This window comes from Indicator indicator, chromosome 8 (assembly GCF_027791375.1).
Source record: "Indicator indicator isolate 239-I01 chromosome 8, UM_Iind_1.1, whole genome shotgun sequence".
Classification (NCBI taxonomy): domain Eukaryota; kingdom Metazoa; phylum Chordata; class Aves; order Piciformes; family Indicatoridae; genus Indicator; species Indicator indicator.
Window position 1 is genome coordinate 21950317 of NC_072017.1, and position 19122 is coordinate 21969438.

The 19122-nt window shown below is 37.6% G+C and overlaps 1 protein-coding gene across 1 annotated transcript; it reads right to left on the reverse strand.

Annotated features, from left to right (window-relative positions):
* Positions 1-491: 491 nt before the first annotated feature.
* Positions 492-11861, reverse strand: TMEM144 (transmembrane protein 144). Its single transcript, XM_054383150.1, has 11 exons — positions 11675-11861; positions 10428-10550; positions 9996-10095; positions 9380-9460; positions 7530-7611; positions 6366-6439; positions 5345-5463; positions 3925-4044; positions 3343-3440; positions 1281-1334; positions 492-583 (listed from the first exon to the last, which is right to left on the reverse strand). Exons 1-11 carry the CDS (start codon positions 11811-11813, stop codon positions 500-502), a joined length of 1074 nt encoding a protein of 357 aa, XP_054239125.1. The 5' UTR covers positions 11814-11861; the 3' UTR covers positions 492-499.
* Between the last annotated feature and the right edge of the window lie 7261 nt (positions 11862-19122).

The window sequence follows — 19122 nt, forward strand, 5'->3', positions numbered from 1 at the left end:
TTAAAGAATGCTTCTAAATAAAAAAAAACCCTCATATCTTTATTGTATCAGTTCCATAAAGAATATTCCAAGATATATTTAATATTCAAATCAGTTAAGTACATTACAATAAAAATCAGATGGCAAGCCTATAGAGTATTACAGATTAAAATTAAAATCCCTTTATCACAACAGTGAACCATAGTTTATGATGACATGAAGTTTAGTACCTGAATGAGAAACAAATAAATTAGTAACTATACAATCATTTAGATTTACTTAATAAAATTGTTCATTACTCTTACTCTTCCAAGAACTGCAGAAACAAATATTTCTGGTGCTTCTGTTTTTTTCATGCAAAATGGAAAGATTTAGCAAAGGTTTTCTTTTTCACTTCTCTGAAGCATGTTGGCATAAATGTTGGACATACACTTTGAAATTTTTTATGTCTTGCAATACAGCATTATAGTCTTTCAGATTATATTAAACAGTAGCACCACCTACTGGTCCAGAAATCCTCTCAAACTTTAGAAAAAGCTGTGGAGAGTGATCCAGCCAAAACGATGCAAAATGCTACTGAGAGTAACATGTAGTTTTTCAGTCCCTGGATAAGTAAAGGGAGAGAAAAATATTATGTTGGAATGATAACTATCACTTCAACAAAAAATAAAATAAAATGAAGTAGGGTATTGTTTTATGACAAAATTAATAAAGCCATTGTATGAAATGGTAAATCATACACCATTTTATATAACATTTGTAACAAATTTGCTGTTCAAAGTAGTTTCATAGAAGTATCTATGATGCAATACACCTTGTAAAATAGACACAAAATTAACTCAGCAATTTTTAAAAGTATTTTTACAGGCCTTTGTCTGCTTTCAGATTATTTTTCAGCAGCAAGCACTTACACAGAGACTATTCTGAATTGTATGAAAAAAAGATGAAAGATTTGGTGAGTCACAAGGATTTGAATAATGAACATGATGCTCTTCCGGTGTGGTACAACATTAATGTGCAGTGGGAGAGTAGTTCCTGATCCAAGGATGCCTAACACATTTTACACAGTAACCAGAAGAATTAGGAAAGATGATCTCTAATGTCAAGTTAGGTTCCAGGGGGATTGGAATTAGATGGTCTTTATGGTTCCTTCCAACCCAAACCATTCCATGATTCTATTCTTGGAAAATTTACTATTGCATGATACAACTTTCAGCCTTACAATGCAATACTTGTCAAGAGGAAAAAATGTAAGAGATCTAGAGACAAGCAAGAGAGACTAAGAGACCTAATATGATTACCGTGACTTCTTTAAATACAAGGACTCCCCACATTGCAGCAACAAGGCCAGGACCCTAAAGAAGAAGAATCATTTGTACATTACAGAATTTCACTAAAATGTACTGCTGCCTTCTCATTACTTTTCCCAGGGTGGTTGAATTTTGGTTAATAAATGCAGGCCTTTCCATTCCATCTAATTACAGCATTCATGGCAAAAGCATAAACATCACTGGAATCTCTATGAAGTAAGGCAAAATAAAATATTGAAGAAGGGCGACAGAAGAAAGAGAATGCTTTTTTCAGAGAAGGCAAAATTTCTTCCTAAATGACACTGTGGAGTCTGCACTAGGTGATGTATGTTTTCGTTGGCTTCAAATAATATGCCTCACTTTAGTTCAAACTACAGTCCACAATGTTACCACATTTCAGAGGACTCATAAGGTTTATCAGCAGCTACCATGGATATTCTTAACATTTCCTTTCTTAGTCATGCTAATAAAGTTAGACAAAGTTTGAGTAAAGTTTATTTTTTGCTCAGTATGACACCGAGCGACCGGAACGTGAATGCGTTTCCTGTACAGCACGCACCTGGTCAGAGCACAAAGCCATCCAGCCAGATCAGGAAAACTACTGATTATCTTTCATGCTGTTGTACATATTTCCTAGCTAACAGCAAAGAGTGATACACAATAATTTCCAGGCACTGCTGGTAATATAGTTTGCTCCCTGTGGCAGCTATGGCCTGAATTTTCATGACTGATGAGAAAATATTATCTGAATATGAAGCAAAAACTGTCTCTCTGTTAATGCTTGTCATAAGAGCTGCTAGCAGAAATGCCTGATGGATGTTTGTACAGTGATCTTCTCCTCTCCACCTCCAGTACAGCTGATAGGACACAGATTTAGGCCAGCAGGAAACAGTCTCTTGCTGAATATATTTGTGGGTGCTGTTTCCCAGTGGAATTGCCAACTATTATTTGAATAATAGCCAAGATGCTATTTCACTTTCTACATAATGCATGCTGTGAGAGGAATGCATTTTGGAATTGAAACAAATTAAAGGAATGTGATAAATAGTTGTCTGAAATTCTCTCCAGGACGGAGTAAAGCAGCAGCTTGGAACCCGTGGTTCAGATAGGCACTTTCTCATCAGTGCTGTCCTTAAATTTTTCATTTTGTGGTTTTACATACTTGCCCTTTAGGCACACTGATAACTAAGTTAGTTAAGCTGCTTTCCATTAATCCTTCAATTTCTAATTAGAATGATCTCAAGTCTCTTTTTTCATTGCATACTGCAGAGTTTATTCTGATTCACTCCATACTGAGGCAAAGCTTAATCCCTATTAACGATGTTACATTAGTTTGCTTCCAAAGTACAGCTATTCAGCAAAATTTCTGATATTTACGAACTCTCATTTGCCAGAGCATAACTGTATTTCCATCTAGAAGACTGGCAAAAGAGTAATGGTAAAATTTATTTTACACCTAGTCATGGAATTTGTTCAGCTTCTGGAAATAAGCAGTGCTTTAAAAGGCACAGCATCATAAATAGGAATAGAAAAAACAAAATGGGTCAACCTATTTTTCCCCTCATTTGCATAAGAACATTATTTTCAACAACACATAATCTGTTGTGTTTGTTCAAAAACTGTAAAAAACAAAGCAATAGATGACTTAAATAAGCCAAATGACTGCTAGAGGAAAAAAAAAAGCATAATGAAAACATCCAGAACAAAATGTACTTGCTGAAATGAAAGCATAAAATGTTTCTTTTTAATCCTTTCAGTTACTACTTGATATTGGTAGAGTTCTGGTTACAGAGGCTTCGGCTTTTACATAATTTAAAGACTCACACTTTCAATTCTTCCGGGTTTTTATGCTTGGCATTGATCAACATGGTGATTGCCACAGTCATCTATAGTCCTAAAGAACCAAAGGCCAGCACAGATGAACCAATGTAAATCCTTGATTAGGGTGCTCTAGACATGTCTTAATTTTAACTTAATTCCACAAATGGAAGGGACAAAAAACCCAACCTTTACTTTTAAATCTTGTCACAGATTTTATTTTTTATATACTTACTGCAGTAATTATTGGAAAGCTGACCACAGCACTGAGATAGTGATTGGCTATGAACCAGCAGCAACTGGCTATTGCCCAAAGCACACCAGAAACAAACCCTAGAAAAACAAATCCCAGTCGAAAACATGCACAGCAAGGTATAGACAACAATTTGTGGAACATTTATATTTATAGCACAATACGGAAAATAGTATGTATGTCTTTTATTATGTTTACTATTTTCATCGGTTCTGATAAACTAAACCAAAGATCAAGTGACAAAATCAGTAAATGAATTAGTAAATTAATTCAAGTTCACAATTTTCTGGGAATTTTACTCTCCACTCTGGCAGAGTCAGTTTCTGAAAATCTGCTGAATGAAACGCCATTTTATTCTTTTTTTCAGATTAACCCCAAATTTATCATTGTTTCCTAATTTAAATTAATTAATGTAATAGGAATAATCTTTCAAAAGAGACAAAAAAGCAAATTAAGGGACTTGAAAGGTGAACTACAATTCAAACACTAAACTTGAACAAATCACTGCAAAAATAGCCAGAAGAAATAACTGAAATTAATTGCTAATTTAGAACACAGTCATACCTGGCAATATAGCTTGAGGATAAACATTAGGCTTATTTTTCTTGACTGCACAGTAGATCAAAAAGTAGATGGTACTTGTAAGAAAGATTCCACTGAAGTGTGCAAAAACATAATCTAAATCTGAAAGAGAAATTACAAAATTAGTCTAAAACATCAGTTATTAATTTTATCTAAATTTCTTTCATTGATATCATTCACACAGACTAAAAAACACACAAGGTGCTATTGCTAACATCTCAAATTCAATTGCTTTTATGCCAGTCTGATTGTGGATAGATTTGGTCAATAACACATATATTAAACATGAATTAACTGCTGTGTTGACCCTAGGATTTATTATAGGTATTTATGCATTTCTGTGAGTTGTTATTTTCAGAACTCTTGTTAGTCAAACTAGTGAATTAATTTCTTAAAACCTTAAGAAAAACTTCAGGTGAGGCTACAAAACTTAGGTGAGGACTGTACAAAACTACATCCTCTCCCAACCATTGACTTTTGTATTCCTATATATATATATCCTCGTTTCTTTTCGGTTCATTTAAGGCCAAGATAATTGCACTTACTCTGTAAGCTAAACCCATAACAGTTTTGTCCTTTATTTATCTTGAAGAATGTATCACCATTTCAATCCCATATAACCACTAACAGTAACAAATAATTTATGGACTTCATGTGTGCTCAAGAGAGTATTTCCAACATGGTAAAGCAGAAGCATGTACCAAGGTGATCTCTATCTCCTTGGAGCTATAATTTCTCAACAGGGAAGGCAACTACAGTAATGATAACATCTGCTGTGTCTAGCTGGGGAATGTATCAGTTTCAGTATTCAAGAGAAATGGTATGTAACATAACAAGCAAACTCTTAATGGCAACACTATGCAGCCTCAGTTGTAAGCTGCCACTGTTACTACTTGATAGACTACTCAGTAAATATTTTGGAAAATGTTTCTGGGGAAATGTTTGAAATTGGCAATTAGGCATCTGTTAAAATGTTTCCATTTAAAAAACTGCAAAGTTTTAATTACTTATGTTGTTATAGATCTCTTCTGCTCATTACTTATGATCAACCTTCTCCCTTTACTGGAGTACTGGCAATTGGTACAGCTCATGCTGTTGTTTACCTCATGTTTCAGGCACATGAACTTCTGTGTTTTGAGAGTGCAAGTATTTAATGCCTTTCAAAATGCATCTGTGAGTTAAGTATGGTATACTCTGGGCTGTTTATTACTGTTCTTTTAGAGGTGTAACTCACCTTTGAGAAAAAGGCAGTGCTAGTACTGTCATTATGACAACACATAACATAGGGCAGAACTAATAAGTTGTCACAGTGTATTTTCAGGCATATCAAAAATATCACCTTTACAAAGGCTGAACACATTACACTGATAAAATAAAATACAAGTGATCTAGTAGACTTTACCAAATTGACTTGCTCCAGTGTATATAGTTTCATTTCTTCTTCCATGGTCCTTGATGTAAAGTACTGGTACAAAACTGGAACCATAGAGTATTCCAGCTACTACAGCCAGGCTACATCCTCTTGAAAAAGAGCAAAAATTGGGGAAAATAGCCTACTGTTAATCAGGGAAGTATCAACACACTAAGACAAGTCCAGCATTGCAGTTAAAGACTAGGTATCATATAAAAAGAGCTAGGAACACTCTAAAAATAACACACTTAAGCACATTTTTATTTTCTAGTGTAGAAATGGTTCAACACAGTTATTTTTCTTATACTTTGTGGTCAAGTAACATAAATAATTTCTGCCCCAAGAGCCTGCAGTCTAGATTAATGACAAAGGAAGTCACCTAACCAGGGTTTCCTAAAAGCAGAGCTAGGACAAAACAAAAATATAGTGAAAATTCTCCCACCTGCATCTTTACTTCAGTCTACATACTCTCTATAGTTTTCCCAGGCTCACTGCCTCTTTAGCTCCCCCTTCTCTGCCTCCAAACTGCTGTGTTCCTGGCTGCCTCTAATCCCGACAATGGTGCCTTGCCAGCTGCTCTTTCCCTCTTGGAACACTTCTGCTGTCTTCTTACCATGCTGCCATGCCTTCTTCTCACTTGCAAACCACCCCTGGAAGCATGTTATTAGCAGAAGTTCCTTTTAGGCTAGAATGCTAATCAACCAGGTGGTAAAAAACAGCTCTGTAATTACTTAGTTGCTATTCCTATTTACTTTGTCACATGTTACTACGAGTAGTAACTAATAATTAGTAAGATAAAGCACACTCAACAGTGCTAAGGAAATAATCTAAGGAGTTGTGCAGGCATTCATACATAAATATGCACACTATACCAACAATTTAAAACCTGTTATTTATTAGTGCATGACTGCACTAGGAAAACCACAGGACACAAATTCTGCACTTATGTTGTATTCAACTACTTTCTCTGGGTACTTGGTCTGCACCAGTAAAAGAACTGTTAATGACTTACATGACTCTCTTTTTTGCTGGAGAAAGGCTGTCCACCCATGAGTCATCAGAGGTATCTTCAGAAGCATTAATAGACTGAAAAAACCCAAGGGGTTTCACACAAGTTTAGCTTAGTTTCAGTTTTCAAAGAAAAAAAAAATCTCCAACAACTTATTAAAAAGAACAGTTTTGCTCTAGGAAGATAAAATTAAAATAGAAGGAGGAACTAGAAGAATTTACAGACATCCTCTGTAGAAAGTAACAGTTTTTAAAAATAAAATAATAATTGGATTTACCTATCTCAGTTTACAAGTTTGGATATGGACTTCGGTTTTACTACATAGTAAAGCACTCACTAGCATGTTTTTTAACCTGCATGCAGGTAGATCTGACCTGCTCTTCCTTAAATTTGATGAGTGATTCAACCTGCAGATTTAAGTTTCATCTTTTGTTGATAGCTTTGTTGTTACTATCTGAGTAAGACTCTTTGCAGAAATGAACATCCTTTAAAGACACTTCAACTTCCCTTTAATCCTGCAATCGGATTGTTGTCTTTAATTCAGTCTGGTAGACATGAACCTCTCGTGAGCATCAAGCACAGCTAGAAAAGTCTGGGGGGGAATTCTATTTGGGTAGCAACCAAGTACTGAAGTAGAAGAGAACAACGGTAGAAGAAACCTATTGTTCTCTAGATTTTGATGCACACTTAGAGATCTGGAAGGAGCAACAGCCAACCCCATACACCTCAATCTCCAACCTCTGCCACAGATGATGCTGAGAACCAGTGACTCTTCTCTCCTGGCTTTGTAATGCAGCAAAAATTGGGTCAATAGGTATTACTGTCTTTTATCTAACCACCCTAGTTTTAATTCAAACTGTAAAATGGCTTCATCTTCTCAGACAGAAAAATAATAGACACTGTCTTTTATATAATCTCTGTCATAATGAAAAAGGACTTATAAGCCATTTAAAGTTGACAGTAGAGAACACTTGAGAAAACCTTTTCTGTTTCTCACATTTGGCTGGATATACAAGATATACAAATTGAATACAATCAACACACATTTTGGTAGTTCTATGTTATCTAGCATAAACCCTAGTAAATCTAGTGAACGTTAAGTGTTTGGGTTTTTTTTAATGGCTATGTGCTTTCACTGTTGTAAAATAACAACTGCAGAGTACTTACACTTTCTCTCAGCAAAGGTGTGCTTTCTAATAAAGCTGAAGAACTCTGGACTTCAGTTTTTATAAAAAGAAATACGACAGCACTCAGAAGAGAAAATACACAAATAAATATGTCAGCTCATAAGGACATAACATTTTGCATCCAGAGACAAAAGTTACACTAGGGGCATATTAATTCTCATTATTATCCTAAAATCGCTTCAATAAAGTTTAATAATGCAATTGCTTTTAACAGTTTTAACAAACAACTTCAGTAAATAGTCTTTGTATCACTTCATAGATCTCTCTCCTATGTTTAAAGACTGAAATGTCTCCTCTTTACAGTGTATAGTCACAATCATGTGTTGCTTTAGGGAACAGTGGCCCTTTGTACTAAACCACACATACAGTTAAACATCTGACTGAAAGTTCTATATGGAAAAGCTTAAACTGCACTGAAAGGGCTTTGTGCTCAAGGAAAAAAGTTAATTTTAGTCTTCTATCACATGTGAGAGAATACTGCTCCTTTAGAGCCTTATGCACACATGGAAGGTGAAGGGGTATTGCTGAGTGGTGCTCCTGTGCACTAAGCGAATAAAACAAAGAAGAACAGGTAATACTACTATTCGTATCCTCAGCTCCAGGAAATCAGATAAATATGTATAATCAGAACTGGCAGCATTTGGTTTTTATTTTTATGAAAGATATTTTAATGATTTAAGAATTCCTTCAGAACGTCTCTGAAGAATGATTCACCTCCAAGTGAAGAAATAAGGATAGATACAAAAGGATGTCAGCTTCCTCAAGAGGGACTAGACAAACATATACACGTTCCACACAGGAGACTACAATGAAATACAAGCTTCTGAGCTTTGCAGAGCACCATACACAGGTTTTGTACAGCTTGCCGGGAAAACAGGTCCAGCCATGATCTTTTCCATGTTGATCATTTCTCTGTGATAACTCAAACAGGAAGGAAGCAGGTGGTGAGTTAAATTAATTCACCAGGCAGAAACAGCAGTACTGCTATTTTGTGAGCACCTCACAAAATCATGTGCTGCATTTAACGGTAATGAGTAAAAAAGATGAAGACTCTTAGCAAAAATGAGGAGAGGAAGCAAAATCCATAAATCTAAGGCAGTAGCTCTTTCCTGGCAATCATGGATGGCTCCGTCATCTCCGTGTTCTTAACAGTCTTCCTACAGGCACTATGTGCATCTGCTACTTAGCGTGCCTATGGAAAGCCTACTGCCTCTGGGATTTAGGGGCACCCTTATGCTCCTATAAAGACCTGCCTGGCCACCCAGTTGGAAAGTAGGAACACTGTTACATAAAAAAGCCCTGCTTCCTCTGTATTTGGACCAGAACGTGCACACATACAAGTAATAAATAAAAAATAAGGGTAGATGCCTTTTCAAAAGATCCCAAAGGAACCCAGTGTTTGGAAGGTATTCTAGAGTTATGCGGCTTTGTACCCCTGACTGAGTCAGATGGGGAATCTTTCAGAGGTTTTCTCACAAGATTTTTCTAGTCAGTTTTTATTCTCTCACAGAATGTGGGGAAACTGAACCATTTGAATAACCTAGCTAGGGAGACATTCAGTTTATCACTGCTTTGCCCTACCATGTCTACCACCTCAGAAATGTATTTCTGTGTTTATGAATAACCATTTCAACACTGTACTGGACATCACACATGTTTCTATTCTGAAATACAACAATGACCAACTAAATGTGGATAGATCATGAACTCCGCAGTATAACCATTTGTGAAAAATTCTTCAATATACGTGCCCTCTGGTTAAACTTGTCCCTGTGGTTACAAAACATGTACTTCATGTTACAGAAATTTATTGTGAGAATACATTGTTACCTTAATAGTGAAAGTCCAGCTCCAATATAATTTAAGACTGGTCTTGATACCTCTTCTGGGTCAATTCCAAACCAACCAAACCTGGAATTTTAAAATAGTTTCACTGAATTGCACTGACTGCATACAAATAGTTAAAATATAGCCCAGTCTTCAAATTCTTTACTCATATAAATAATTCTGCTTAAGTTTCCATGTTGCAATATTGGGTCCATGCCTCAGCTGGCTTGGAGAAAGCTGCATCTACTTTACAAAAATAAACTTTATACTAATTTAATTTACATTGATTAAAAAAATAATTAAAAAATAAAGTTAATTTAAATTATTTATCAGCCCATGTTGTAGAAGAAAAAATACAAACAGTGTACTAGTTCTACATGAACAAATACATTATTATTCACTCAATTATATTAATGAATATCACTGGGCATTCTTCCTCCTACTGAGATTGAGAAAACTCAAGAATAAAAAAATAAAAAATTCACCTGACTAGTTTCCACCAAGAGGGAAAAAGATCTTATATATGTGATAAATCCCCTTTATTCGTGTTTTCAATGCAGTTATTAATGAAGAACTGGCACCACTACTTATTCATGACTTAAGACTTAAACATACTCACCTTGAACTTGCCCAACCTGTCAGCAAATTAAAAGAAGCCCATATCAAAAGACCAAGAGCTAAGCCAATAGTTTTAACAATAGGGACAACTGTAACATTGCCTGAAAAAAAAAAATAGTTAAAAACTAGACCGTGATCTTGTATAATTTTGCTTTAGATTTTGTGACCACTCAGCAGGTAAAGAAATGTAAGCAACTATAAAGCAGTAGTAAATAAGTTTTTTAAAAAAAATACACTTTTCCTCGATAAAATTTTAAAAGCTTATTAAGTATAATAAAATAATGTGCTCTAACAGCACAGTTCCATTAATAATGAGACTTTAAAAACACAAATAACTACTACTTTCTATATAGAAAAATTTTTCATCACTGTTCTCAATATTAAAAGTTAGTATTACTTTGTGTTTCAAGAAATAGAATTTCTTCATTCTTACCTGTTGCCCACACAAAACCCCCAACCATAGCAAGAGGCCAAAATCGGGGGCAATTCTGGATTAAATTGACCACCAAAGACACTAGCCATATGGAGGCACAGAGAATCCACTGGAAGAACATTCCTATGGAAAACGCAAATGCGCCCAATAGTGAACTCATGGAATACTGCATGTGCAAATCTCTTAACATACTGTTTTAGGTAAAATTGTACAGAAAAAAATTGGAAGGTAGCCATCTAGTTTGTGAATTTCAGAGAATCATGTTACAATATATTCAAAAGATGTATTTTAGGGTGGGTGTTATAATTCCGTCAACCTTTTCTTTACAAGTAGCCTCAAAAGACACTTTACCGGACAAAGATTTCACAAGCCCTGATTTTCAAACACATGAAAATTTTGACAAGCTTCTGACTAAGAGTATATTCAGTAACTGCAAACTTCTGCCACCACCCAAATAGAAGCTAACATTGATGACTGCACTGAACAAAACTCCTTCAAAGCCCAGGGCTCAGGCTTTTTCACTAACCCAGGACATTAAGGATGATAAAACTTTAGACATATCTCTTTTTTCCCTGTAGATTCTCAAAGGGTCAAATAGGCTGAGCTAAGACTTCAAAGTCTAGTTGCTAGGACCACATTTGGGACAAAAAAGAGGCTATATGCAACCTGTAATGTTATGTGGTTATGCAACCACATAATGTTATTACAGTAACATGATGGCAGGCATATTTATCTAAGGATCTGGTAATTGACTCTGCTTCATATAAAGATGCAAATACCACATGAACCTATTACAGTGAAATGATGAAAGTCCAAGTAGGAAATAGAAGCAATTGTTTCCTCTTACCAAATTGTCAGATAAAAGGATTAAAATTTAATTTTTAAATTGTTTTCATGTTAGGTCCACAATTGAATGGCAATACTCCAAAACAACTTTTACAGCATAACTATGTATTTGAGAATCCCCACAAGGGTAGAAGGGACATTTTGCTTTCCATTGCAAAGCGCTAATGAAATGCACATTGTCACTGTTAAACAAAACATAAAAAGGCTCTTCTAAAGACCTGCCACAATACACTATTGCTTTATACCCTAACAATAGCAAAGAAAATTAAAACATGGTCTATAGATTAAGACTGTGATGATATTTTTAACTCTTAGCTATAGAAAATCTCCTATTTGCTGGTAAAATATCATTCCTATTAGCAAAAATCCCAAACCAAACAGAAGAATAGAAGTAAATGTACCATCACCAGTATCAAATTTCTTAACAGGCACAAAATTTGTACCAAACAGAAGGACAGCTACTGTGGAAGAGGCAAAGCCAATAGCTAAATCTGTTCCATTGCTGATGTTAAAGGCACTGTAAGCTTTCCCGATGTTCATCTTTGTTCTGAAGATGCCTCTTTCTATGGAGTTGTTTTGTTGCAGGTCCTGACAGATTCTGAAAAATCAGAATGGAATTAAACATGTGGAGTATTACAATACACACACTTAGTTCAGAAATCTGAAACCTAGAAGACCCTACTTACCAGTCTCTCAAAAGCTAGAAAGAACTTTACAGTTACTACAATAAAAGCTACCATAGAACATGAATAAACTTAAGAACAGATGTGTGTTTCATAATCAGCTTCAGAGAAAAGCACGTCTGAAAACACTCAATGATACGAAGAGATGCAAAGATTCTGAAAATTTGAATCTTTGAGGCCTATGGGAGGCCCTAACACATATTCCTCACTCCTGTAGCCAAAAGGAGGTCCCACTGAGGTGTGGGAGCAAGGGATATGCAACATCTTAACTGGCAGAAGCTACAGCAATTTGCAGCTCTTTTGCCTAGAAACCAGGAACAGGCACAGTACGATCAAATAGGATCATGAAGCTCACTCACAGGAATTGCTCTACCTGATACAAAATGTGAACAAAAGTTCTTTGTCCATGTGGAAGCTGCCTCTAAAGTTTTTTTTGTTCATTTCACATAACTGTAATAAAAAAGTGGGTTTTTTTGTAACATGATACCTCCCTGTTTTTTCCTGTTAAGTCAGAGACTCACCTTGAGGTTACACTTGATATAGTTTTAATACAGACTACAATTTAGGCAGAAAGGGTGGCTCTGAGAACAGTTGTAATAACATGATCTTTTCATACACAGCCTTAATACCATGCTTAAAGAACAACAGGTAAGGATTTAGAAATTTAACTTCAAATGCCACCAAGATACTTAATATGCTGTTGAGTATAAAGGGGCATATTTATAGAGATGCATGCAATCCTGCTGTCAAAGCAATGCTATTTATACTGAACCAAATGACATCCTAATGCAGCTTGACATTCCCCAGTGTAGGTGGACTAGCTACTGCCTGAAGGAAAACAGCTGAAATAGAATGGTGGAAATTACACCAGGTCTTGTATGGGGTGCTCTGATTACATTTTCTGCACAAAAGGAAGAGCTGAGCTTCTACATGTTCTTTCATCTTATTTTACCCTCCAGTCTTACCTTCTCTGGAATCCTTAGGATACTGAAAACTGAATCTGCTGGCACTGTGCTTTTATCTAGAGCTTTAGAAGGGCCATTGGTGTCAGCTAAAATTAATTACTTGTATCAGCATGCAAAAAGTTCTGTTCCACAACAAACACAACCATTTAGTTTCTGCAACTGTTCTCCCTGAAAGATATATTTTTAACTCAAATACCTAAGAATAACACAGATGACACTTAGAAGACATCACGAAAGTGCAACAGCACAGGTATTTCCATGTAGCTTACATGTTTTTTTCCTTCTCATCTTTCTTGCCCACTTAGAAGATCACAGAATGTTAGGGGATGGAAGGAAACTCCAAAGATCATCTAGTCCAACCCTCCTGCCTGAGCAGGATCACCTATACCAGATCACACAGGAACACATCTAGGCAGGTTATGAGTATCCCCAGAGAAAGAGATTCCACAACCCCCCTGGGCAGCCTGTTCAGTGTTTCGTCACCCTCACAGTGAAAAAAAATGTTTCTTCTGTTTCCATGCAACTTCCTATGCCTCAACTTCCCCCCACTGCCCCTTGTCCTGTCATTGGGCATCACCGAGAAGAGCCTGGTTCCACCCTCTTGCCACTCGCCCTTTACATATTTATAAACATTAGCGAGGTCACATCAACCCTCAGATTCCTCTTCCCCAAGCTAAAGAGCCCCAGCTCCCTCCGTCTCTCCTCGTAAGGAAGATGTTTCACTCCTTCAATCATTTTTGTGGTACTCCGCTGGACCACAGCGGATGTGTGCTTCCTTTCACGCAAACACGTCCGCGCTTCCGCGGGGCTGGCCCACGCTGCAACCAGGATACGGCCTGCAGACGGTGCAGGCCCAGCCCACGGCTGCCACGGAAGGAAGCGCAGGCTGGCCGGGCAGCCCAACTGCTCGGCAACGCTCCCTGCGAGGAAACTTATTAAGATCCCTCCCTCCTCGTTCCGGACGCAGACCTTCTTTTCCCCAGCGCTCTGCCGCGGCGTTTACGGTGCTCTGCTTTCGCAGCCGGCCGCGCAGAAGGCGGACAGGACAGTTCCGCACTGTCTCAGCCGCACCTGCGCCCTCCTTGTGGCCCCGGCCCTCGCCGCTGTCGCCACCCACCCACCGGTTCTACCGCCGCGCTGGCACACAGCCCTCCCCCGCCGCTCCAGCCTCCTGTCCGGGTCTGCACCGCCTCGGCCCGCCTCCCGCCCATCCGCTTCCCTGCCGGGACGGGAGAGTAAAAACCAGCCCGTGGCAGTGGAGGGAGGTTTCTGCGCACTTTTCTGATGTTCTGCCGCTTTGGCCGCGCGGCCGACAGCTGCGGTAGAGTGGGGCTGTGGCGGGGCAGAAACGCTAACAGAAACATTCAGGCCGTGATAAGGGTCCCTTCTCGGCTTAAACAGCAGCAGCTGAGTCAGTTACTTTATTTTTTAGTGTTAGTGCACCTGTGTAGCTGACAGGCTATTGCTGCTACCGCCCTTCCCATGGGAAAAAAGGCGCCCTGGTTTGGGCAGCCTGTGCCCCAGGACATGGTTTGAGGACAGCAGTGCTACCAGAGGTGAAGGGGTGGCCTCCTTTTGGGGCTTCTCACCAGCTCTTGAGGCCTCTTTGCCAGCTGGGAGCTGTCATAGGGCCAAGGGGCTGCAGGCACCAGCTGAGCTCATCGGGCACGCCGAGGAGGCAGGATCATTCTTGTCTGCTGCCCCTATGGTGAACAGCAAGGCAGGGCAGCCTCCCTGCCAAGTCAGAGCATGCAGGCTGGGTAGCTGGCACACAGCAGTTTTTTTCCCCCAAAGCACTAAAGTTAACCACTTTTCACCCTGAGAATCTCCCGTATTGTTCGATGAACATAACTGAGTAAGAAAAAAAATCTTCTGCACAATGTCAAGAGGTTCTTGCAGATTTCCCTGTAAGGATTTGACTCAGACCAGTTAAAGCTCAGACAGTTAGTCAGCATGTTTAGTCACGAAGGAAACATTTCTTGCACCCCTCTTGGAGTACAGTTTCCAGATGGCAGGCCAGATCAATCTCCTTACAAACATAACACAAGCCTTCTAAAGTAATAATTCCTATTTCGCAAAACAAATCTGTGTTATCCATAATAAGGGCGTACAGGTTTCCTTGGGAGAATAAGTTCTCAGTCCCGTGAACTCACTCAAGAAGTGCACCATTTAGCAATTGCTTTAACGTGATGTCTGTCTGTCTGACATTTAGAGATGAGCTGCAGACTGTCTCTATGGAAACAGTTTAGCTATAGTGCATCCAAGAGAAACAAAATCTCATACAGTAATCACAGATGTAGCCTGGAATGAAAGAAGTGCTTTTAATTCCAAAGGCAATGTGAGTCTATGTGTCACATTATTTTAGTCAGAAAAAAAATGTTAGGAAAAATGTTAACCTTTAACATTGAACTGCCTGCACATAGAAGGCAAGAGCACATGAAATAAGGAGGCCAAACTGAAACTGCGCTTTCCAGCATCCAAGGATAAAGAGAGGTGTTGAGTTTTGGCTTCAGAAGAATCTTGATATCGAAGAAAATTTTTCTAAAAATCTCACCCCTGGTTTTGTTTGGAAGAATGGATCTCAGAGAAGTCATCAGCAATCACTTCTAATTGCTGTTTCTATCCCACTTGAATTGATACCCGTTCTTCACTGTTTCATCTCTTCCTCACTGTTTCTTCAAATTATGCTGGCTTTGGAGCATTCTTTTCCCAATAAGACAACAGCTGAAATGACACTGATGATACAAATGAAAAACCTCTAATATGGACAGATTCTGATTTATTCATTTGTGCTGTTGGTTTTATTGAAATCATAGGTGTTGAAGATGAAAAATATGTGGGAAAGGGAGTCCATGAATGCACAGTGTTCACTAAAATGAAAAATGGTACCATTCATACTGCATATTTCAGAGCCTTCTATGAATATAACAAGTGTCCACTTAAAGAATGCCTTTTGTTGCCAAATGCTCTATAAACCAGCCCAGGCAATATTTTGTTCTTTGCCAAATCACAGCAGCTTCTGCAATCATAACTACAGTAGGAGGAACCAAACTGAGGTATCCTGGAAAAGTAGGACAACAGAGTACCTTTAAATCCCATATCTCTTAAAACTGGAGGCTTGGTAGAGCAATAAGGGTTACGTAAAGAAATAGGAGATAAGAAGGAAGAAGCTGTATTGAGTAGATTTAAGAAGGATGCAAAGGTGAATGTCTATAGGAAACTGTATATAGGAGGATCTTTTATGTGTAAACCCTGTGAATAGGTTTTGAGAACTTTCTGGTGAATTAGTGAATTTTTGTTGCTTCCTTAAAAATGGATTATTCTTGTGTTCCCATTTTAAGAGATTTGAAAATGGAGCAGAGCGTTTACGCAACTGGATGGTGCTCTTTGAGGCTGCCAGCATCTGAGTCAAGACTCGGGAGCTTATCACTAGTGCTCATTGGCTCTATCCACCTGCCTCCTGTAGCGTGGCTGCATCTTGATTTCAAAGCTACAAATGAAATGAGTGACAAAGAATTCTTCACATACTTTTATAATTTCCTCCAGATAATCTTTAAAGAATTGCAGTAGGAAAATTATATAGGTTTCAAAATTTTAGTTTAAGAGAAGTGTCATAGCAAAGAAAAGCTGCTAGTGTCTGGAATGGACTGTTTTGTGACTGCTTGATTGTAATGGACAGGTCATGGTGCTGTCTCTATACAGGAACTGGCATTTGAAAACAAACTGTTGCAGTGTGATATGCTTCCAACAAAAACAACTCTGTGCCATTAGCAATAAAAAAGTAACACCTTCCCAATTAATTCAAAGACACTTGGAAGGAATATAATGGAGTAAAAAAAAGCTTCAGGATGAATTATTTGCTGTCAAAATCAGTAGTAAGTTAAAACAGGATCCAGGAGATGTAATTATGTTGCGGGGTCTTTTTTAATAGTTTGGTGGCTGTTTTCCTTTTTTTTTTTTTTTTTATTTTTCAGTATTTGCTCTCAAAGGGGTCCCTATGCTAGACATTTAAAAAAATTTCCCTCTGTGTACGTGTAAATACGTGCTATGGGTGAAATTCTTCTCCCAGACTGCAATGCCCAGTTACCTTTACTTACCCTGGTTTTAGCTATCTAACTTTGCTGATGTTTTGTGCACATTGCGCTGGTATTAAGCAGGATATAGGAGGCCATTCTCATTGTGAACCATGTACAGTGTCTGTTGGTCAAATGGGTTGCAAAGCTGGTACTTCTTGCTAATGACCTTCCATCTTCCAGAATGTCCTTCAAATATCTAAGGCTGATCTTTGGCAACTTCTTTAAAGTATAAAAATTGTTAAGCTGCAGTAGCCACATCTTTCCTGACTTTATTGATACACTTCTCTGGAGGTTTTTTTTATTGTCTTCTTTGGGCTATGTCTCTTCAGTCAAATTTGAACTAAAAAAAAAAGAGAGCTTTTTTACAATCCCTAATCCTCCAAGAACTCAAATTTGGAAAAAGCAAGTGATATGAAGGTTCTTTTCCTGGTAGCAGGTATGGATGCTGAAAATCTTGATAATACACATGTAGACAAAAAGTAAAGTAATGGTCAGTGAAAACAGCCACTCACAATTTTTTTATAAGTTCAAATTGGATCCATCTGAAATATAAACCAATTCCTTAGCTATCTATTCCCCTTAATATTAATTATTGAGAGAAGAATTACATTTTATTACTTTGAACTTAGAATAGACGAGTCAGAAGTCAGAGCTTTGCCAGTGTCTCATTTCTTAACTTTGCACAAGCCCTTAATTTCTCCCTGCTTCAGCTTTTCCAAGTCTGTAGTGACTATTTTATACCTCATTTTGGGAAGCACAAATAGGAATCACTCCTGAGCTGTTTAATAGCACATTAATAGCATTTGAAAAGCCGCTATCTGATTTTAGTTTCCCATCACAAGATCATATTATTCTCAAAAGTTCTAAAATTATGGGGGCATGGGAGTCCAGGATATTTTAAATTTTGAAAAAATACAAACACTAGAGGGCCTTCGGGAGTTAGAAATGGATGGAATGCACTTTTGGAAGGCACATACTTCACCAAGACTTTTCATTACAGAATTTAAAATAGAAGTTGCTGGGTTTAGGTTTGGGATTTTTTTTTTTTGTCGTTGTTGTTGTGTATTGTTTTTAAATAACATGACATTCCCGTAAGTTTATAGGAGTTTGTATGCAAACCACTTCTCAGTAGAGTCAGCTTCCAAACAGTATTTAGCTTGCAATGAAATACCTAAATGTGAACCACGGTTAAAACTGAAATATGTGCTAGAATACTTTGACAGCGTCAGCTTTTACTAGGTTACTTTTATTAACTTAAGGAGTTTACCAGAGTGGAGGATACGTCAAGCTGAAGAGGTAAGAGGTTTTATATTCTTAAAGCAATATATATACACAATGTGCAATTATTCTGTCTTTGTTTCTTTGAAATTATATATAAGCCACTGTCATTTTATTTGAAATACTCTAGCTAGCTCCTATTTATCTTGTTAGAAAAGTGAAGAGAATTAATCATCTTTCGTCTCTAAAGTGTGTTTATGAAATTCTTGGCACTGCTAACACATTTTTATATTAGTGAATATGTGCATATTTAACTACCACAGTTACTGGTGGTTAATATTGTATAATTTACAGCATTTCTGTAACATTAGGCTCAGTGAAGACTTTGTCTTAAGAAAAGGATGATTATGAACTGGGTTTGATAAGATTTTCTTCTAATGATGGAATACAGCTAGCTGAGATTGCAAATTGAGCCTGTATTTCATGGGTTTGGTGTTTAATTTATACTGAAAGATGTATCCTGACAAATTTCTAGATGTCTCATCTAGAACTTCTGTCTATTAAAAATACAGGTCCACAGATGCCATATGTGAGAAAACTACTATTTTCTTTTTGCAGTTTGCAAAGGAGATACTTCAGATCTTTTAGACTACAGGTCAGCAAACTTTGCTTACGCAGCTGGCTCCATTCATTCTCTGAAGCCAATCACTTCCTCTGTTGGTGGCTGATAAGAATTTAATGGCTTGAGAAGGTGGAGTGTCAGCATCCCTGGTGGTAAACACATTCCCAGGCATATCAGTAGTTTCTGTCCATCACCCATGCTGGAAGCTATTTGGAAAAGGAGAACTAGAAACGGGGGAAAGGAAATCATGCATCATCATCCTGGCTGGAACATACAGAAGACTTT

Excerpts from the sequence above, each read along its gene's own strand:
- TMEM144 (XM_054383150.1), bottom strand. The coding sequence starts at position 11,813 with ATGAACATCGGGAAAGCTTACAGTGCCTTTAACATCAGCAATGGAACA. Across the intron at positions 10,096-10,427 it reads GGGTTTTGTGTGGGCAACAG|GCAATGTTACAGTTGTCCCT; the intron begins GTAAGAATGAAG and ends TTTTTTTTTCAG. Across the intron at positions 4,045-5,344 it reads CACTGGAGCAAGTCAATTTG|ATTTAGATTATGTTTTTGCA; the intron begins GTAAAGTCTACT and ends TTTCTCTTTCAG.